General features: G+C 31.6%; 1 protein-coding gene across 1 annotated transcript in view; it reads right to left on the reverse strand.

Moving 5' to 3' along the window:
* Positions 1-23,592, reverse strand: part of LOC129917164 (homeotic protein empty spiracles) — a 36,811-nt gene that overhangs the window by 5,324 nt on the left and 7,895 nt on the right. The window contains exon 2 of the mRNA XM_055997549.1: positions 6,400-6,557. Coding sequence (XP_055853524.1) covers positions 6,400-6,557 — 158 coding nt within the window. The remainder of the gene's footprint in view (positions 1-6,399; positions 6,558-23,592) is intronic.

Here is a 23,592-nt window from a genome sequence, read left to right on the forward strand (position 1 = left end):
GTAAAAAATCTTGGGCTTACATTTAATAAAACGCTAAGTTGGAACACCCATATAAATCAAACACTAGGTAAGGTCTATGGAGGTCTGCGATTACTCTGGGCGTCTCATCACATAATGCCTTTAAAAACACGCCTAATATTGGCCAAAACCTTATTAGTACCCCTTTTGCTTTTTTGTTGCGAGGTGTTTAGTAATTGTGACTCCGAACACAAGCGAAAACTCAACGTTGCATTCAACAGTATTACGCGTTATGTTTATGGTCTTAGGAGATACGACCACATCTCAAGTTTTTCCAAGTCTATCTATGGCATGTCACTTGATAATCTATTCAAGTTAAGAACCTTAACCATGCTTCACAATATCATACAGTCGCATCAGCCTGAATACTTATATAATAAAATAAATTTTACGCGTTCTGAAAGATCATGCGACATAATCCCAGTACGTTACACATTCCTTGTATCTGAACGGCAGTTTTATGTGCATTCTATTCGTTTATGGAACTCCCTCCCTCGCTCTGTTAAAATTATAAGCAGCCCGACCATGTTTGGAAAAACGCTAAGAGAACTCTTCTCCTAGCTCTGTGCTTGTTTTGTGATGTTGATGATGAAGAAGATGATGATGATGATTATGATGGTGATGAGGAAGACGCTAGTTTTTGAATGTTTTTATTATTTTTTATTATTAGCTTTTTTTTTCTTTTGATAACACTTAAATAATCTTAATATTAATTATTTAATACATAATGTACATTTTTCCACTTATAACTCAAAGCACAAATTTTGTAAAAATAGTATTTAGATACTGAAATTTGCTCTAATTTATAAGATTTTGTATCTTACTGAGTATAATTATACAATAAAAGAACTATGAAATGCAGGTGTCGAAGCCTCTCGTCACAATGCCCTCTTCCCAGTCTGATCTCGACGGGAAGCTGACCTTGCAATTCATTACAGTATTCAAAATAGGGGTGCAGTAGTCCGTGGGTGTCAGAAGCATATCCGATGGTATTAAATTTGTTGTGTCACTGTGACCAAAAGATTTTGCCTTCCAACTACCTGTTTCTTTTAGCCTTAAAACGCTACAAGAGACCTGGTATTTGATATGAAGGTCTATGGGTAAGAGGTGCAAGAGAACGTTTAGAGCCTCCGTGGGGCACGACCGGAGGGCTCCAGTCGTCCCTACGCTTGCTGTTCTCTGGATTTTCTTAAGTTTGTTGATGTTATAAGCTTTACTGAGTGCAGGCCACCAAACAATGGCGCCGTAGGTAAGAATGGGTCGTACAACCGCTGTGTAAGTCCATAGAATCATTTTTGATTTAAGACCCCATTTTTTCCCAAAGGTTTTACTGCAGGCATAGAAAGCAATGCTCGCTTTTCTAACCCGCTCTTCTATATTAAGCTTCCAGCTCAGTTTAGTGTCCAAAATTACACCTAAATATTTGGCGCTAGAAGAAAGTGATAAGATTTGGCCGTTGAGCTGAGGTAGAGGGAAGACAGGGATTTTGGTTTTAGTTGTAAAAAGCATCAGTTCCGTTTTACTTTGATTAACTCCTAGGCCACAGCTTGTAGCCCAGTTGCTAACTTTTCTCAAAGCCGTGTCAGTCATTTCACTGATCACAGGTAAAAACTTTCCTGATACAAGTACAACCAGATCATCCGCATATGCCACTGCCTTCACTCCACTTCTCTCAAGCTTCACGAGGATATTGTTCATGACAAGGAGCCATAACAGTGGGGAAAGAACGCCACCCTGAGGCGTACCCCTATTAACGCATTTAAAACAGTTAGAATTTCCTAAGCTTGCTTGAATTCTTCTCTCTTTTAGCATTGAAATAATCCAACTTCTGATATAGTCTTCTACTTCAAAAGTCACTAGGGCTTCGAGAATAGATTCGGTTAGGACATTGTTAAAAGCTCCCTCTACATCCAAGAAGGTAGCTAGGGTATATTCTTTAAAGTGTAACGAGTTCTCAATTGTTCGAACGACTTCATGGAGGGCTGTTTCCGTAGATTTGCCCCTCATATAAGCGTGCTGCGAACTGGCTAGAGGACATCTTTTAAAAATGTCTCTAATATGAGTTTCTAAGATTCGTTCTAAGGATTTAAGTAAGAAAGATGTTAAACTTATTGGCCGGAAATCCTTCGCGGATTCATGTCCTCTTTTGCCCACTTTGGGTATGAAAACCACGCTAACTTGTCTCCAAGACTTGGGCACATGATTAAGAAGAAGGCAGCCTTTAAAGATTTTTTCAAGCCATGGAACTGCTATCTCTTGCTGATTTTGCAGCATAATGGGCAGAATACCATCAGGGCCTGGGGATTTGTACGGAGAGAAAGTGTTAATAGCCCAAGCTATATTTTCTTTTGTTATCAGGAGGTTTACTTGCTCAGTCGTAACTGATAGCAAAGTGGGATTTATGTTCACTTCAGAGGTGCTATCAACGCACCCCGGAAAATGAGTAGTCATTAATAATTCTAAGGATTCAGCTGGAGATATTGTCCAGGATCCGTCAGACTTTTTAAGAAACGAGGGATTTGAGTGTTCCCTCGATAAAACCTTGCTAAGCCTGGCAGAATCCTTAATATCTTCTATGGAGTGACAGTATTCCTCCCAGCTTTCCTTTTTGGCTGATGCTATGCTACGCTTGTAGACTCTTAAGCAATCTTTATAGGGTTCATAGAATTTGTGTTTATGGCAGATGTTGAAGATTGTTCTAGTCATTTTCCTCAGATTAGACAGGTCTTCGTTCCACCAAGGGGGAAATATTTTGCTACTATGTCTCACCGGACAAGAGACTTTAAAGGCAGTGATCATTGCTCGTTCAAAGGTCATTACCTTTGATTCGAGCTCATCCACCGAATCTGTATTTATATTGGGTATATTGCGTAACTTTGCACTAAAAACTTGACCGAAATTCTTCCAGTCAGTTCTTTTGGGATTTCTATAAGGGGGTGGGATTTTGGTTTCAAACTTAAGTTGGAACAGAATCCAACTATGGTCTGAAAAGGATTTTAAAGGGGATACTCTCCAATTTTCAACCTGCAAATTGAAGTTGCTATTTGTAATAGTGATGTCTAGTACATCCTCCCATCCTTCATAGTTCCTTGAACTAGGAAACGTGAATGTTGGAGTAGTACCTCTATTGCAAAGAGTTAGGTTATTTTCAATGATATAATCAAATAAAGACTCACCTCGTTCATTGATCTCAGAACTACCCCAAAGAGTATGACGTGCATTTGCGTCACACCCGATGAGTAGGCTTGTCTTCATTGTACTGGCTTGAGTTGTCAGCCTACGTACTTCCTCCGGCGGTGACTGCTGGTCATGTGCCATGTACGCAGATGCCAAAAGTAGTCCATCAGTATTTGAACCCTCTAATTTGACAACGGTCAAATCAGAGGTGCTAAGATTGGGACACAAAAAAGCTTTTAAGTGTTTTTTAGCTAAAATACATGTTCTTGGCTTACCTTGGCTCGAACTGACGGGCTTGTAAAAAAGGTCATATTGGCTGTCTTGGAGACCTCTCACTCGGAGGCCATTAATCCAGGGCTCTTGTATGATGCCCACATCAAAGTTTTCCTCCCTTAGAAAAACTCTCAGGTTATCTGAAGCACATTTAGAGTGCTTCAGATTAACCTGAACGACGTGCAGCATGTTTTTAATTTATATCGGATTCTGCATCGTCAGTTGCCAGCCTCTCGCCGGAGAACCCTGCCTCTTTGGGGGTATCGTCATCCTCGACGATATCCTCAACTAGGTTAGGGTCCGCTTCCTGACTTTGCAGAATCTTTATTTTGGCATTCCTAATGCCAAAGCGGAGTTTAAAGTCGGCTTTTTCGAGAGCCCCACGACTAACCTCGCAGATCCTCAGAAGGTAAGACGCGCTGTTCTTTTGCGGCTCTTCAGTCTTAATGACTGCCCAGTCATGCATCGGAATCAGCGGGTTTAACCTCTGAAGACTGCGGATCAGCTCCGTTCCACTTGGCTTGATACTCATGAGGGGCAGCCAAATGCGAGCCAGTGGTTGTTTAGGAATCTCCTTAGCTGGGATAAGCTTGAGCTTCAAACCATCCCATTTAGTGCTGATCTCATCAACACTTTTACTAAGGAAATCCCTAGAAAACCCATCCTCGCACTTAATTACCCTGTATCCCCTGAGCATCTCACCAGAGTCGAAACTAGGGTAGGGACCCTCATTTGCCGATAGGGTGTAGAGGAAGACCATCTCAGAGAGTTTGGCCTCGATGGAGTTCCACACTGACATCAGACCTTTGTTGTCAGTGGAGAGCTCATCTACAATCGCCACTTGAAAATCGTCCCTGACGATCTCACTTAAAGTGCGCGATTGCGCCGCTCCCTGAGGTGGCCCTTTCTTTTTGGTGCCGCCGGTTTTAGCTTTCTTTTGAGAACTATAGAACTATACTTTCTCTATTTAGGGGCCCAATTCCGCAAGAGTGAATTCCTCTGTGTACACGAAAAAACTTGTAAATTGTCTTAAGAACAAACCAGAGGAAAACTTACACAGAAAAACTCACTCTTGCGGAATTGGGGGCAGGTTTCTATTCCTACCTAACTTCTTTGTTTGTTGGCCGTTTTCAAGCCTTAATTTTAGTTTGTTAATCGATGTACATATCGTCGGCGGCGTGAAGCAAAATAGTTCTTAATCTACTTTTTACCGAAAATGAGTTAATGATGCAGTTTTACTAATTTGAGGGTGCTCTTTCCGAATTTGAAAACCGTTTTTGTCAACAAAATTTCATTCCGCAGATAATATAATTTAATGGGACATAGATAAATAAAAACAGGGAAGTAGCCTTTTGAAAATGAGCTCGAGTATTCTTGATTTTTCTAAGTCCCATCATATTTTGTTCTAAGTCTACTTTTTATTTTTATAAAGAAAAAACGTACTTGTATAGGAATTGTTCTATGTCCAATTTTGGGTTTTTAGTTTAAAAAAATATGAGGTAAACTTGTATATTTTATTTAAGAGAACAGAACAAACTTTATAAAAAAACATAACTTGAATTGCAAACGAGCAGAAAATTGTCGTCTTAAACCAATTTGAAACTTAAAAATCGTCCCCTGTAAAATTTGCTTTTTGTGACTTAATCACAGAAAATCTTATCAAAAAATGATTTTTGATAGGTTTTCGAGATATGATTTTTCAAGCTTTTTTGTCGTTGGTTTTTCCAAGCATACTTTGCTTTCCATATTTAGGTGGTTTTTGATTTTTGACAAAAAAAAGTTCTTACTGAAAGAAAAAAAAAACTTTATGCAAATATAAGAAGCTACTTTTTATCAAAATCCATGCATAGGTTATAAAAATGTGACTATTTGTGTAGCGATACAAAATTTTGATTCTTTTTGATACTTTTCGAGTTTTTGTCTATAACTTGAAAAGCATGCCGAATTTGGAAATTTTTATAAATTAACTTTTTTTAGATAATTAAATTTCCTATCAATATTGATTTAAAAATTTTTTTAAATTAAAATATTGTAAAATATTTAATAAAAACTATTCGAACAAACAGAGAAAAAAACGACATTTTTTATGTTTCTGCTAAATAGTTCATTTTTATTGATTTGAGCATTTATAGATATCTATTGAGCATTTAAAGGAGAAAAGATATTATCTCGCCTTTTTTTTGTCACAAAAATTGAATACGGCAAAAATTAGATAAAATATGAACTTTCAAAATCTACTGTTTTTGATTTTGTTCGGCGGAAAGCAAAATTGTTCTAAGTTCTCTGAAGTTTTTAAAAAAATTAACAAGAACTCGGAAAACTACTTAAATGCTGCAAAACCGAAACAATACTTTCTTTCCATCAAAAAGTATAACCTCAAATTTTAGTTAAAATTTTAAAAAATGTCAGTTGCCAGTAAAAACCTCTCGGCAACCCTATAAAATTTACCAAAACACTAATTTGTCACCCAAATTTTGTTTTTTTTTTTCAGCATTAAAACAAAGTTGCCAAGTATTTGTGCTGGGCAGATAGATATCTAAGAACTTAATCAATAAGAAACCATTGAAATCATTATTTAATGACAATGACTTCCGACTTTTAACAATATAGACCACCGACAAAGGTTGGTCATTTAAAAAAATAGTTTAGGGAAAGTTACCCCGAGGGTTTGCGTTTCTGTCACCTTCAATTTCTGTCAACTCTTATTTCTGTCACAGTGTCATTACGTGTGCACCTTTGCTAACATGGATTTCTACAGCTGCCTTGTGGTTTCCAAAAAAAAAAACTATCACTGAAATTGAGTTTACATTGTATGTTGAAGAATGTGTACTGGCATCAAACGTTTAGTGTCGCCTCAAGAAAACGAAAACATTTGACTTAAATCGATTAACCCATCAAACGATCAAGCATTCAACAGTAATCAAAACTCACCTGTGTCTCTGTTAAACTGAGTCCTTGTGCCAATTGCTTCCTTTCGGCTCCAACCACATAATGATTGCCCTCAAAAGCATGCTCCAATTTAAGTAATTGTGTCGGCGAGAATGCTGTTCGGATTCTTTTCGGTTTTCGAAATGGCTGCAACAGGAAATCTGTAAATAAAAATAAAAAAATAAACTTAAAATATCGGATGCAAACAAGCTTAAAATAGCATTGAAACCGTACCAACAACAAACAAATATTTTTCTTTATAATAATTGATTGTGGTCTTAAAGATTGCACAGTATCAAAAAGAACGATTAGCAGAATTAGGTCAGAATAAAAAGTTGCAATGTTTTGTGGGATTGCATAACGATGTTCGCTACACAATTGCAGATCATATACGAAGGTTGATGCGAATTGCTAGTTTTGTGTCGCACTCTATACACAGTGTCTCTTCTGTGTCCATGACCAAATGATTGATGTCTGCCAACGGACAATGGTAAAATTTTTTAGCGAGTGAAGATGATCTACTATAGAGGTTTTTTGTATGAGTCGCAATAGGTCAGCCTCTTAATCAACTTGTTTCCCATGGTGTAGTTAGAAAAACGGTTGGTATAGTTTAAAAGTATACTGTTGTTATGTACCATATGCAGGTATTGCCTAAACTTATAATTAGAAAACAAGAATTCAGAATGAAAATCAAGATTTTAGTAGAAATTCTATTCCTTAACAATTCTGAAGATGATTTATTTTACGGGAGATATATTTATTTAGAGGAATTAAGGTAACAATAGAGAAAACAGAAAATTAAAATAATGAAAATAAGTTCTTAATTTTTGTTTACGCGCGTTTTGTGGAATTTATGAAAAAACTTTTTAAATTGAAAAAAACTTTTTAAATTGAATTTTAATTAAATTTAAAAAGTTTTTTGTGACCTGTTGTAGTCCAATATGCGTTTCACCAAAGTACAACAGTAGGGCTCATCAGTTAGATGATGTTGTAACCTTTCTAAGACGCAACATTTTGGCCGATGTTTAAAAACACTTATTAAAATTACAGCATATATGTAAATACACTGTGAATTTGAATATTTTAGGGGATGATGAGCTCAACTCATGTACCTGGGCGAAACGCATTTTGGAATATAGGTTGCAAGAAAATTTTAAAATTGAATTTGGGTAGCTCTTATTTTGAATGACCAGATCGGAAAAGTATGCAATAGTGGTACGGTAATGGTATGAAAAAAGTTTCAAACCTGAATATTGACGCTCCATTTCAGAATTTTTTTTCATACAGGTACACTTTTATAGTGTCATTCTTTTAATCGGTCAGCTATAATTAAAATGTTAGGGACTATATTTGGCCATTAATTTTGAAATTTAAATTAATTTTGACTTCTTTTATATCGATGACGAAAGTTGGTTGTAGAAAATTCAAAAATTGTATAAAAAAAAATTAAGCGATTTTCGGTCCCCGTGGTGTATTCGAAACAAATTTATGCACACCAAAAGTCAATCGGTTAATGCAAATTTGAATTTGAAAAACCAAAATTAAAAGAGCTTTTGGTGGTTTATAAAAAATAAATGCTCCATTAAAAATATCTGCAAAATCGCTTAATAAGTCTTTAATGCTTCAATACACACCCACAAAAACCATACAGAGTTTATATTTAATTAAACCACTTCTTTTGTTGGATTTAATTTTAAATAAAAAATAAGGTACCACATTGTTTTTTAGCAATCATAATCTTCTCCCATTTTTAATTACATTATTGGTATAAACAACGTTCAATTTTATAAAAAAAAAATATTTTAATAAAAAAAAGGAAAATCTTTAAAATCGTTCAAGTCAACTTGACGCAAATCAGACGAGGAGTCGATATTTGGTGATTCACTTATTTTGAAGCTGACATTATTTTTGAATAATTTAACATATAGGTATAACACAGGAATCTTCCTGCATTAAAATATTTCAAAAATGCTGTAAATTAAAGTACAAAATCAAATGACACTCTGGTGTATGCGTAACTTTTTTCTTTAAAAACCCTTACAAAACAGCTAGTAATATTTGTATCGCAGAAAAAAATAATTTTTATTTGCTCTATAGGTACGGTGACCATATTTCTGGAAGCCAAACCCGGGACGGATACAAAATTCGTTGGATCGTTTTGAAAATATTGATTTTTCAAAAAAAAAATTTAAATTTTTTTAAATGAGGAGAGCTGTTTTTTAACATTTTTATTTAAATGGTTTTGAAATTGTATGAACCTTAACACAACTTTTAACATGTCCTTAAAAGTTTTGAAACTTTTCTGGGTTCTTTACTCTTCCACATGTTGTTTTTTATTCGAAAACATTTTTCCTGGTGTACCAACCTGACAAACAAAGCTGGAACTAAATAATTGACGAACATTTAAAAAAAACTAAAGCCTAGTCTAGAGGCAAAACGAAAACTTTCATACAAAACCAGAAAACGCTTTTCGTTGCACAGTACGCAGCTTAGGCAACAAAAATCTTACCTGTGCTAGAATATATGGAGAGTTTTTAATTGTTTTTTTTTTTCACTTTGGAGACTTAGAAAAATTTTCGTTTTGCTTCAGCAGCGTACCTACTAGAACAATTTTAATTTCCAACCACTATTTTCTTGTTTCCCGTACAAAGTATTTAAAATATTGAATACAAAAACCAGAGAATGTTCAAATACGGGACAATCACGGGACAAATTACAAAATACGGGACACTTATACGTCCCGGGTTTCTTAAATAAAAACCCGGGACAAGCTGTAGAAATACGGGACAGTCCCGGGTAAACCGGGACGGATGATCACCGTATCTATAGGGCAAGTATTGGTTTCGTGTCGAAAAAAAAATTTGAGGTTTGAATCAAAACCAACATTACCATAATGGAGAATTCCAAAAAAGTGGGTCTCGCAATTCCGTCCGTGCGTCTGTCGTCTGTACGTCCATTTGTACACATTTCCACATCCTAAATGGGTGGACGGATTTTCTTCAAATTTGGTAGGTACAGATGATTTTTATGGAATTCTGAAAGTTGGTTTTTTTTGTTTTTTTATATCTCGCTTAGAAAGTGTACCTCCCATACAAATTTTTCAATTCAAACCAAATAACTCAAAAACGGCTCTAACGATTTTGATTAAACTTTGCAGACGTAATATTTGAAAGTGTACCTCCCATACAGTTTTTTCAAAATTTTGCCCTAAATGTCGGCTCTTCCCCAACATCAATAAAATTTCTTTAAATTTATACAGAGGCAGCTCTTAAAATCTACAAGTAAATTAACATAAAAGTGTTTTAAACTGCAAGATCAAGTACGTGCGACCCCAGTCGTGCATTTTATTTAATTGATTTTCGTATTGAATTAAGTTTTCGAATTGATTTTGTCCAAAACTAAGCATGTATGGTGTAAAAACTGATAATTTGGGTTAAGAATACGAAAACCAATTGAACTAAATTGATGTTGTTTTAATTTATTCAAGCTGAATTGCTCACAAGTTTATATATCTTTAAAATCATTATGTTTACAAGCACAGTGAAATAACGTTTTAGACACTTTTAGTGCATGTTTTGGGAAATTTTTTTGGTCACCAAAACAATATCTCTGCAGACGGGTATATTAATAGGTTAGGTACATAATAATTGCCCTTGTACTTTTTCTTGTATTAGAGAAATGAGATAAGGAATCAAAATTTAGTTTATCAGTAAAGCATAGTGTATTTCATTTGCAAAGGGTGACATTTTTTTTTTGCAAAAGAATGAGTTTAGGGTAAATATTTAAAAAAGGTGAACTTAATGCAAATACCTTATCCTTATAAAACTACATAAAGTAAACATTGGTTTCGGTTTCACTACAGGAATATGATTTACAGAAACAACGAAGTTAACTGTTTTTACTACTAATTTTCTATTCTGGTTTAATAACTGCTATATTCTCGAAAATTGAACAGCAGTTTTTTTTTTCCATGCTACGGTACTGGCGTTTTTTAGCACATTTTATGTGGGAAAAAGAGGAATTTCAATAAAATGTCTGCTAATATAATTCAATAAACACATTGGATGTGATTCAAATAATAGATTTGCAAAAAAAAACATAATTTATTGCTAATTTAAAATTGCGAATTAAAATAATAAATGGAAAACTGTTCTAAATGTTTGCAACAAAATATTGTACTTAAATTTATTTTGTTGATTTAAATTTCGAGCTACTGAACTCTTTTTTTTTGTACTCATTGTTTTGTTAAAGTTAAGATAAAACGATGCTGCATGTCAACAAATCCAACAACAGAAGCCTTTATACTTTTTTCGCATAATTTCCAATAACAACAATGGCTCAGCAACAATAAAAGCCTTTTTGCGATGCATACCAACGATTGCATATATGCATCAGTGAAGCACCACGATGCGGCTGATGCTGTGGTGTCTAAAGAGCAACGTTAAAGATGATTCGCGGTAGTGCCAAAGTTGCATGCCGCACCAAAGCGATGCGGTATTCCTCTTAAAAGATGAACACTCTGTGGGAAACCCCATCCATATTACAATGGTTAAAGTGTGCAAATAGCTGGCGGTTGGAGCGTTTTGTTTTCGCTCCTCTTCAGAGTGTCTTATCTTTGATTTAAGTTGTTGTTCTCGCTGGTTGGTTGGCTTTTGGTGATGAGATGCAAAAGGCATATAAAGGCACCTTGAATGGTTGTGCCGCCCGTTGTGGATCATGGCATTTGTTTATTGTTTCGTAATGAGGTATTTTTGTTATCAGCTCATACGAAACAGTGTGAGTCGCTGTTGCCTTTTGAAATCAACACAAAAATGTGCGGCTTAATGTCAAAGGCAGGTATCAAATGCATTTTTAGAATTCAGTTCTGTTTTTCTTCTCAAACTTTAAACTGAGCTTGAAGAAATGTCAAATTGAAAGATTTGTGTCTTATTATGATAATTGCGTGTCAAATACCCCAATTCAACATCTCCAACGATGTCAATATCAATATAAATGTCAGTGGCTTCATCCTATCGAGATATAAATCAAGAATTTATTGGCAATCTATGCCTAGTGTTAAAAGAAAAACACTCTTATATCGTAACTTTGTAACCTCAAACCAAACCATCATTGCAACTTTTCCTAACGGTAGCTATTGAATTTCAATTAAATTCTTTTAAACGCGAAGACAGATATCTATTCCACACGGGAATTAACTCTTTTATTAAGCCTCAAAGTCTCTACATTATAGCGGAGTCAGAGTGTCGAACTCGAACGCATTCAATTTTTCCGTAATTTCTTATTCAACCGGTTGGCTTGGCTGACTTGCTGCTTTGTTGGATTGGATTGGATCCATCAAGATGCCATCAAAAACCGGCATCAAACAGGCACCAATTTGACCCTCTGGCATCAGTTTCAGATATTTGCATGCAGATATACGAGACAACAACTGCAAGCATACATAAAATTTGTGATAAAGGCGAGACACACATTAGAACGTCATAAATTATCAAGAAAATTAGTCCTAATAAATTAACGATAATTTAGTCGTAATTTCTTTTTAATTTGAGCTCATGTTCCACTCTGTAGAGCTTTAACAACTGAATTTTTTATCTTGCTGATATAAAAGAAGGGGGCACACATATTATCAAGCAGAGGCTTGGCATAATCCATGGTTGCCACTTTTATAATATTGATACAATTTATTCTTTGATAGTTTTTTTTTCGGAAAGTTTGGCTTGAAAACAGTACTTTTAAAGAAACTGGCTTTGAACTGACAACATCAATCAATGTTCTGATCATTTTTGTTTTATTGGAGTCATTAAATAATTTAAAATTTCTGAAAAGTTGAAGAAAAAACAATTTTTTCGAGTGGCAACCATGGAAAAACAAGCCTGACTTCAAACTTTGTCATGCGTATCCTATCCCAAAACGTGTTATTTTATATACATTATGTGTACCTTCTTGCATGAATTTGACATCAGAGGGTACTTTTCAAGCTCTGTAGTGTTTTGACGGTCTAGATGACAGTTAAATTGTCATGATGTTGTATTAAAGTTGTAATTTTATTGATATCTGTAGTTGTATTAGTGGAGGTTCATTTGATTCGCTCAATTTATCTTTTAGTTCAAAAATTTTATAGAAACATTAGATGCGGGTATTTGAGGTGTATTTAAGTATAATGGCGTATCGAATGAACAGTTTTATACCTCGTTATGGTTGCAAATGTTTTTTCGAGGAGATTTGATGGAAGGTGTGTAAGCTCGGAAAAGAAAGAACAATGATTTGGATAATAAGTTGAAATTAATTAGGTGTATTTTAAGATAAATTTATTTGTTTAGTTGAGTTACATAGAAATGTTTATAAGAAATGAAATTGAAACTTATTTATGAGTAGCGATTCTTTTTGCTCTCACACTTGAACATTTATGGCGTTAATTTTGTTTGGGTATATTTTTTTTTTTTTAATAAAATTGGATTTAGCTTACCGATTTTTTTTCTTTAGCCTTTTAAAATACTCGTAGCTTAGGATTTTTTTTTAGTACGTAATCATACAAAATTAAGACCCGATTTTTTAATGTTCTAATAAACAGTCAGTTAACTATCTGACGAATAAAGATATTAGGCTCATGAACAATCAGATAACAACATTGAATTTTTCAATCTATTCTACAGAATAACTTAAAAATAGTGTCAAAATCAAAAATAATTAAAATTAAACGTCATTTTTATTCAAAATTGTTTTTGTTTTCTATAGTGTTTTTCAAAACTGTTTGACACACTATTATTCCTTAGAATAATTTTATTCGTCTCTGAAAAAAGCAGATACATAGTTTTATTTCTAGGAATAAGCAATATCTGACTGTTGAAACATTGATTTTTTCTCTATCCGGGAAATAAGTACTAACTGACTGTTTAACTGACTATTGAAAAATTGGCCCTAAATGTACTGATTATCATCATCAAATTAAACAACTTATGGGTCACTCTTACGTTTGTGTTTTATTTAGAAAGTAAAAGGCTCCTATAGAAAAAATATTACGCATACGCCACAGTGACCCGTAATTTGTCTAATTTGTTACTTGAAATAAGAATATATTTTTTACACCTTTTTTTTTTCAAACAACTATCTGTTTCGAAGTCATAATTAATTTGTGGGTTGGGGTCAAAATTCTGCGGCGGTCAAAATTCTTTTGTCAAAATTCTTTTGTCAAAATTCTGCTTTACAAAATTCTGCTTTTCAAAATTCTGTTTTTCGAAATTCTGCGCGCTTTTTAACATTTTCCAAACCCTTTTTTAATTTTTTGCAGAATTCTGTAAAATCATCTTGAAAAATGATCTGCTTATTTGATTACTTACCTTAGTAATTTGTCATTCTTTGAATGCAAATTAATTTTTGTTTTATAAATGAATAAATTTGAAAATATTAAGAAAAGCTTTTTAATACTAAACATTTCCGAAAAAAATTCAAAAATTTTTAATTTATCAAATAAAGATGAATATTCAAAAATTTGAATAAGAAAAGGAATATTTTGTATCAACTCAAAAGTAAAAGCCTCCTGCGCATTTCCATGAAAATCGATAATTTCTCGAAAAAAGACCTCCGACTTTATCCTCAAATATCTCTGATATTTTTAAAGGTATAGTTGTAAAAAACACTTCAGTGTACTCTACTTACCTTGGCCCATAGCTGATAATTTTGAGTTATTTTTATTTTCACTTAATACGAAGAAAAAAATTATATCCATGATTAACCACTAAAACTGGATGAAATCAATGGTATCAAACTTTGCACTTTGATGCTTCACTTTTTTAGCTGCTGTGCTTAATTCATGATATAAAGCTTGGAAATAGATAGGGAAGAACATATACTCATGAAATAGAACAAAAAAAAAAAACGTAAAAGTTATAATTTAAGAAATGGACTTTTGGGCATCCCTCCCATATAGTAGGCCCCAGTATGCGACACTTAAACAAAAAAATTTAGGAAAGTACCAATGTTGAATTACATTAATGAGGTGTATTTTTCTTTAGTCAGCGCATATGCTCTAAAAAAAAAACCGAATTGGCAGAATTTTTTTGCTTAAGTATAGTACTGGCAGAATTTTGAAAAGCAGAATTTTAAAAAGCAGAATTTTGAAAAGCAGAATAGAAAAAATGAAGAATTTTGAAAAACAGAATTTTCGTTAAAAAAGCAGAATTTTGAAAAGCAGAATTTTAAAGCCAGAATTTTGACCCGATCCCTTAATTTGTACATCAAAATTAATGCATGATATATCGTCTCCCCGATCCCAGAATTATGTTGAAGTTGTCTTAACCGATTTTGTTAATTTTTACTTTTTACGAAGTATTTCACCAATTTTTCGTTAATGAACTGACATCATTTCCAAATACTATTTGAGGATAATTTAAATTTTTTTTGCTGTTCTATTTATATCACATTTTGAATGAATTTAGTTGCCATCTTCATACTGTCACTTTCTTTTCAGCGAGATAAAAGGTAGTAAGATAAGTTGTTATCTTAACTCTTTTTCTCTATACATAAAGCAAAGTGCATATGTATATGTAATGAAGTTCAAAAAAATTGAAATAAAATTTAAAAAACATATCTGCATATATTTAACATTTGACCTCGAATTGCATTTAAATATCAATTTTTAGAACAGTTTTTTTAACTTTTGCAAAAACTAACACTAATTAAAAAAAAAAATTAACAATATAACCAGGGTTGTCAAAATTCATTTTATTTAATGCATTTGTTTTCCATTACAAATTAAAAAAAAATATTTATTGCAATTTACAAAAACTTGCATTAAGAAAACAATTTTATTGCAACTGAAAAAAAAAATATTAATTTATTTATAAATAAAAAGTTGTATTTATTGAAAAAATGTGTGCATTAAATATTTTCCACTAATATTCGTCGAATTTCTTACAATTTTGGTTGTTTGAGCATACATTAACTATTTCAACTATAATATTGAACCTAAAAGCCGAAATAGTGAGAAATTCGACGAATATTAAAAAAACAATATTTAATGCACACATTTTGCATTTTTATTTGCAATTTTTTTTTTATGCAAAATTATTTTATTTGCAATTTTATTTTTAACGCAAATATTTTTCAGTTGCAATAACATTTTTTTAATGCAAAAAATTTTTTTTATCAACAAAAATTTTTTTTATGCAAATATTTTTCAGTTGCAATACAAATTTTTATTTATAACACAGGTCCACAAAAATAAAAATATTTTTTGTGCTTGGGTTTAATTTGCACTTTTTGGGTTCATGGTAAATCCAAAACAATAGATAATCACCCTTTCCCCTCCTAAGATTTGCTTTTGTAGTGTTGGGAGCAAAAATACAATTTTCATACCCTGTGAGCCTAACTCGAGTCTTATGAGCTATAGTGCAAGAACAGTGCATTGTACAAAAAAACTGTCAAGGTATAAAATGTAGATAATTTAAAGTTCTACATTTTTGCCAAAGCACTTTATTCGGCTTAAATTATAAGAAAAAAGTTATGATGAATACAAGGGTTTTTTGCTCCGAAAAACCCTGTTTTGTTGAGTTCACACTGTAATATTTTTTTATCTACTTTCAACTTTGGCAACTTTTATACTTTTTTGAAAACTGCAATAGTGGGACAAGTTTTAAAAATAATAAACCAGAGTCACACAATACAAATTTCTGTCGTCTTGTTGCTCTGAAATAAAAGTAAGAAATTGAGTTTTTATGAAACTCGGAACTGTTAATTAATTTGCAGAAAAATGGTGAAATAAAACATCTTTTTATTAATTAATTGTTTCTTATTGTTAGGCAATGTTTTAGTGAAAGAATTGTAAAAAATAAAAATCTATTATGGGCAAAGGAAGCAAAATACTGTTGCAAAGTAGGGATTTTTCGAAATTTCACAAGAACTGTAAGTATTTGGGATGAACAAGTTACCAAATTCTGAAAGATCTTAAGTTAGCCTATCAGCCCATTTCGTTTAATCCATTATTTTTTAGACACCCTGTATATGCAACAAAATAATAAGAAAAAACTATGCAAATTTATTTAACTTTTCATAATCCATGAGCAATTTCAATAAATAAAGAATTTCAATATGAACTAATGAATATGGCTACAGTTTGGATACAGCTATTTGTGTAAGCAGTTATTTTTGTATAGTAAAACTACCATCATAGTGAATTACTTTTTACCATAAATAATAAATATTGAATATTGAATTATTTTTACCATAAATATTGAAAATAGAAGGTATCAAATGATGCCTCAAGCTCCCATTTGATAAAAATTCGAACAAAACGAAAATTTCGATTTAATTTTTCTTTTCTGTTCTTAAATTTCCCTTTTTTTTATTTTTCTGAATATGAATATGAAAACAGCATTAAAATGAAGAAAACAAAACAAAAATCAGCCAAATCGGTTAAGACTTTCTCGAGTTTTTGGCAAAATTACGCACAAAAATTTTTGTAAAAGACAGATTTAATTGAAGTTTTTAGTTGAAAAAAATATTTTTTTTTTAATTTAAAATGCATTTTTTTCAATTGATATTTTAACAACCCTGAATACAACTCATCTCTAATGGGGGAATCGTCGCAAATGTGCAATATTTTTTTAGTATTATATTATATCGATTGAAAAAAAAACTCTTAAATTACGTATAAGAAAAAAAATATTTCTGATTGGGTTTCTAGATACCCTTTTTTTTACAATTTTCAAACAATGTGTTAAGACGTGCAATAAACGTTTGTCATTAACAACAACTTGAATGTTGACTAGTCTTTCTTTCAAAACATCAAAAGCAATTCAATTAAATGTCAATAAAAAAGAAAAGAGTGAATTGACTTCAATTCAAAAAGTTAAATATGTTATTAGCCGCAAAGTTACGGTTGAAAGTGGGAATGTATTTTTTTCTGTAATAAACTAGATAGGTAACATGTTTTGAAAGAAGAACGTGCAGAGGGCTAGAATATACAGAAAACAAGACAAAAAAAATTATAAATATAGAACACACATTTATCTTTCTCGTTTACCAGATAAATATCTTGTTAATGCGATTTTAATTGCGGCATGCGGATATCTATATGCTGCATGCATTCGCTCGCTTTTCCTATAAGACTGCTATAAGGCCGCTCCCTCTGCTTCCCAATTGCAGTGTAAAATAACATCAAGTATAATAATCTTCGACAGTTTTCATCCATTAGAATATAAAACCATGCACGACAGAGTCATGTTATTTTTTCGTTATACAACAACAAAACAAAACAAAAAATTATATGAAATAGATTTAACAATTCTACACTTAACTTTTTTATATAATTTGTGTGTGTATCGTCATTTTAAAATCTAATTATGGGGTAAATTTGCTACTTAATAACTTTATATCCAAAATGCGCTACGGTGTAGCGGTGCCTTGTTGTCTCTATATCTAATGGTGTACTAATTTAAATTAAATTAAATATTCTAAAACATGATATTACGAGTACATTTACGAGTTAATTTTGAGATAATTTTCTTTTTTAATTATATGCTATATGAGAGAGACAATGACATGATGGAGTATGGTGAATTTACATGGATTTTAAAGGAAATGGATTGTTTTTGTACCAACCATAACATCGATTCGTTAATTTTATATTTTCGTGTATAATGTAAATCGATATCTTGCAAATTAGTCTTAAATTGTTTTATTTTTTTTTTTTAAATCTGGATCTGAGCCTTTAAAAATAATAATTGTGAATATTGCTATGTTTTGAATTATGATATACTGTTGAAAGTATTGTAAATCTTTAATTTTAGAATTTTTGTTTATTTGAATTTTGTAAGGTTAGTATTAATTTGGGAATATAAGGATAATACATCGAAAAAAAAATTTGATAATAACAGCTATCAAATTAATATTTTTTAGTGACAAAAGTCGTCCAACAATTAAAATATCAATTTTGATATTTTATCATATCATTTTGACATTTTTTAATTTCAGGTGGGATAGTGAAAATTTCACTTTGACAATTAAAATATCAATGTTGACTAGATTTTACGTTTTAGTTTATTATAATGAAACCAATTTCTTTCATTTTTATTATTTTAAGAATTTTCTTTCTTTTTTTTTTTTAAACATTACTGAAAGGGAATATTCTTTACAAAATAATGGTGATATTATTTTTTCTATTATAGGTGATATAATTTGTTTTGTTATTTCCTCCCAAACTATGTGAAGTAAAATCTTAGTGCCGATCAAATTTTCAGTAAATCATACATTTTACTTCGAAAAAACACAAAGCGCCATTAAATTAGTACACATTAAGAATTTTTTATTTAATATTTTTCAATAATTTGGAATGAGAAATTGATATGAAATAAAATGCACGACTGGGGTCGCACGTACTTGCTCTTATGCTAAAGTAACTCTTATGTTAAAGGTTTTTATTCAAGAAAATTAGAGAAAATTTAAAATTTAATATTTTCAAGAAGTTAAAAAAGAAGTGAAATCTGTTTTTAAAATTAATTAAACACCGTTTTAAATGATCTTTTACAAAAAACCAAGTATTCCATTTTATTTCTTGTATAAAAAGGAATTTTTAGAAAAAAAAAGTCAAAATTTTTCACCAACCCGTTTTCAAAAAATTTATTTTTCAAAAAAAAATTTTGAAATATTTTTTAAAAATCCAAAAATAAGTTTTTTTAAAATTTTCTTAAACTTTAATTTAACCTTTACTAAAAAGCTTTTGTGCAAAAATTTTCGTTGAAATCAGTTTAGTTTTGTACGAGATATTCAGAAACAAAAAAAACCGTTCTATGGCAGGTACCGTTAATAATATTCCAAAAAATATTTTTTTTATTTCAAAAGTTGGCTCTTAAGTGTAACACTACACACAAAAATTTTAATCAAAATCGTTAGAGCCGTTTTTGAAAAAAAATTAACTTTTCTATTTCCGTTATATGACAGGTACCGTTAGTTTTGGTCCTAAAAAAAAAATTTCAATTTCCCCTCTAGGGAATCGCCTAAGACTGTTAACTACCAAGTTTGGAGAGAATCGCTCTAGTTGTTTAGGCTCTAGCTCGAGGTGCATACAGACGGACAGACAGACAGACAGACAGAATTGCCGGACCCACTTTTTTGGCATTCTCCATCATCGTAATGTCATGTAAAATTGTTATCTCGAGTTCGATTTTTTTTACGAATCCTAAACTTGCCCTATTATATCGCAAGTAAAAATGATAATAAAATATCAAAAAAAATTTCCAAAATGTTACATTTAAATATCATCCTGATAATAAAAGTGTTGTTTTAACATTTTAAATATATCATAAAACACATTTTATAGAGCATTTTTGGCTGATATTTAAAAAATGTTAAATTGATATTGGTTTTTTTTTCGGTGACCTTATACTTTTAATTTTGTCAATCACTCTTGTGAGGTGATTGGGTTTGAGAGAAGGAGGCTTCCTATAATTTTAACTCAAAGGTTTAAGATTAATTACTGCTCTTAGAGAACTTATTCCATACTATTGGCAGAAAGGCACTTAATTAAAGGAATTTTGACAAATTCTGGAAACTTTTAGAGCGGTTATATGACTCAACAAACTTTGCGGTGACCGTTACCTGCAAAGTATCTAACAGTTTCTTGTTGTAAAAATCAATTTTTAAAATGTAGATTGACTATATTTCAAAGATATTCAAAATGGATAATAGTTAATAGATGAATTTGGATTGGATTGCCTTAGAAAATACTAATGCTGGTAATGGGAAACGTTTTGAGTAATTTAGTGCAGTACCGCGGACTCTGGCTCTCTTCAATTCAATGGATGGACACGTGGATAAGCGAACTATACAAACTTATCAGTCTAGTAGATGAAAAAAAATGAGAAGTTTGAAAATCCCAGAAGCTCGTTCAATGGGAACATTTTTGTGCGCTACTTGACTTCAATTTGATTGTTAATAATTATGTCAGATTGAGTTTTCAACCGACCTTATATCACTTGCTTTCAGAACACGAGAGGAGTTCTTATCCTGATCCGTTTAATTTAAAGGAGTGACCTTCAAGAAACCTGCGACTTGTGCAACCTCAAGGAAACAGAAAACGTATTTCTTGGGGATGTTCTATGCTTTTAGAAACTAGGAGAAAGGTTTTTGAAAAAAATGAAGCTGAAATTGTTGACATCCTAAATGGAAGAACAGACTTGGAGATCTTGTATAAATATACATGCGTTAAAACAGTATTAATTTACAGAACACGAATATTTAAAGAACTTTCTAAAACAAAATACACTCGTAAAGGTTCTACCGAATATAATTTTTTTTTTTAATTTTTAAAACCTTAAGGTATTATTTATTATTAATTTATATTTATTTAAATATATTATTTGCCAACTGGTCAAAAGTCAATTATCTGAAAAGCAAAATTGACAGCTAAAAATTTGGCAAACTGGGTGCTTAATACACATGGGTCAATAAACTAAACTTTTTAGATCTTGTCTTGTTACAAAATTAATTTTTATTTCAATGCGTACTAACGTGGTAAGTATTATTCAATATGTGATACCGATGTGTTGTGATAGAAATGAAGAACTGTTGTTCAGTTATGTATCTACAATATTAATTAGGTTTTGGAAATATTAGACGACCTTTTCTGTTTCAATTCGGGCTTAGAACTGTTTTATCAAATCTCATAATTTTGTAAAGTTATTTTTTGAACTTTAATGTTTTAGTACGAGTATCTACATATCGACGGTTAAACTTCATAACCTCGTTATTCGTTTTTGACTTTTTTTTTAGAAATCGAAAAACACCTCTTAAAACAATTTAAAAAAATTGTTTTTTTTTTTTTAAACTCAAATCAACTATTTTTTTATTTCTTTCATTTTTTAAAAATTGTTTTAAGAGGTGTTTTTCGATTTCTAAAAAAAAATTCAAAAACGACTAACGAGGTTATGAAGTTTAACCGTCGATATATCCCGTTATTCTGCAATGAGTACATAATCGAGGTTCAATTAGTTTTTCACTTTCTGATAGAAAATACTCCATACAGTATGCAACTTTTTTTTAATTTTAAATTTTAAGTGATTTTATTTTTGTATGTATTTTAATTTTATTTGGCCTTTATTAAAATTAGGGTATAGAAAGAAAGAGAATAAAAAAAATTAAAATATTTAGGTATTTGGCATGGAAAATTAAAAAAATAATTTTTTTAGTTTTTAAAATAAAATTGGTATGCCATTTTGTAGAAATCACTAATCAACATCTAAAAACAAAATTTCAAAAAAATTCAATGTCCCGTTTTCGAAAATTTGATTTTTCAAAAAAAAAATTTCAAATTTTTGTTTAAAATCCAAAAATTATTTTTTTGGAAATTTAATTTTTGGTTTATATTTAAATTATATAAATGCTTCTTCACAAAAAGTTTCGTTGAAATCGAATAAGCAGTTTCGGAGATAATCGGATTAAAAAAAAAAAAACGGTTCTATGGCAGGTACCGTAAATAATGATTTTCAAAAAAAAATTTTTTCATTGGAAGATAGACCTTAGCTTAAAACTAACATTTGAATTCTTTAAACAAAATCGTTAGAGCCGTTTTTGAGATATTTCAATTTTACTAAAATCGGTATTGCATATGGCTTGAAAGGGTATCAATTTTAGATAGTAAATATGAAAATTTTTTCGTCAAAAAACATCCATTAATAAGTCAATGAGTAACATTTGACTTTTTTTTATCTGATCACTATCTGACTATCTAACGATAACTACTAGAAGAATTTTAAAGTCTGTCTTATCGAATTTTGGAAAATATACCTGATGTTAATTGTAACTGTAACGATTTTTTTAACAGGTCCTTCTCTAAAAATTAGTTCCTCTTCTCTTTTTGACTTTTCAATTTTTCCACTTCTAATTGTAACATTCTACCTTAAATGAAAATCTCATTAACTCAAAATATATGGAATATCCTTTCAAAGTCTTAAACTGGTCAGCCTTATGCATTTACCATTTAGGTATACCCTACAAAATATGATTAACCTAAACGTCATTAATCATCATTCCATATTGTGTGCATGTTATAATTTTGACAGCTGTACATCGTTATTAGGTATAGACAAGTTAAAGTTATCTATCTTACTTTGATGAGCTCAACTGAAATGTCCATCACCTAATTTTTCATAGAGGAGAGTCCGAAAAAAAATAAAACTAATTTATAAATTTCCACACCATGACCATCCTCATCAAAAGATATTTCATTATTACTCCTCAATTCTTCATCATCATAAAAGATCCCAAATCGAGCGCCACTTTCTTTGGTAGTTTAACAAATACAAAACATATTTATGCCATGTCCACTTCAAAATTGGGATTATTACCTATTCGATTTAATAATAAAATTCTTTGTTTAGTTTTAAAGAATCGGCGGGAGAGAGAATGAAAAAAAGAACAAAAATCCTTAACCCATCATCGGGCAAACACATCGAACCCTGTGACAGCTGACAAGGGTGTCTCGAACAATTCTCCAAGTCCCGATGCATTCCAAGAAGCCACCATCAACTCTCTCTCATAATAATTGGATGGCAGCAACTACATAAAGGAGCAGTGACAATGACAAACAATGATTTTTAAAGTAGCTCTGAGCTCGCATTATAAACCTATAAAGATTCAATAACCGACGAAGGAAGGTATCATTCTCGAATATTTAAGTCGCTTTATATCTGGATATCGGGATCGCAGACAAAAATAATTAACTTCTATTATGTGCCATTTGCTGTGAGATGCACCACATCAAATGACAGAAGGAGGGTGAGAATCGAAATCCGCTGCTGTCGATAAACCAAAAACGTCAGAAATGTGTTTGTAACCTGGAATAAGGCTCACTCGCATTTTAATAAACAAGAGTAAATCAAAAAAACAAAACAAACCTACAATAACACGAATGAAAAAAAAAAAAAACAACAACGAACAAACCTTTTTTATAAGTTAATAAAAAATGGAATCAAAAAGCGATCAAATATCACACTTGGTTGCATCTGTCAGTTAGGCAATCAACATGAGCCATGCGTTTGCGTTTGCAAGTTCATGATGATACCTACTTGCCTCGCTCGCAATCATGACACGAGGGGTGTTGTGTTGTGTGTTGCATTGAAGAGCGTCAAGCGCGTCAGATTCTTGTTTGCCATTTTGTTTCATATTTATTTTCGTGTCACTTTTTTTTTAGGGTTTGACGCG

The sequence above is a fragment of the Episyrphus balteatus genome, chromosome 3 (assembly GCF_945859705.1).
Source record: "Episyrphus balteatus chromosome 3, idEpiBalt1.1, whole genome shotgun sequence".
NCBI lineage: Eukaryota > Metazoa > Arthropoda > Insecta > Diptera > Syrphidae > Episyrphus > Episyrphus balteatus.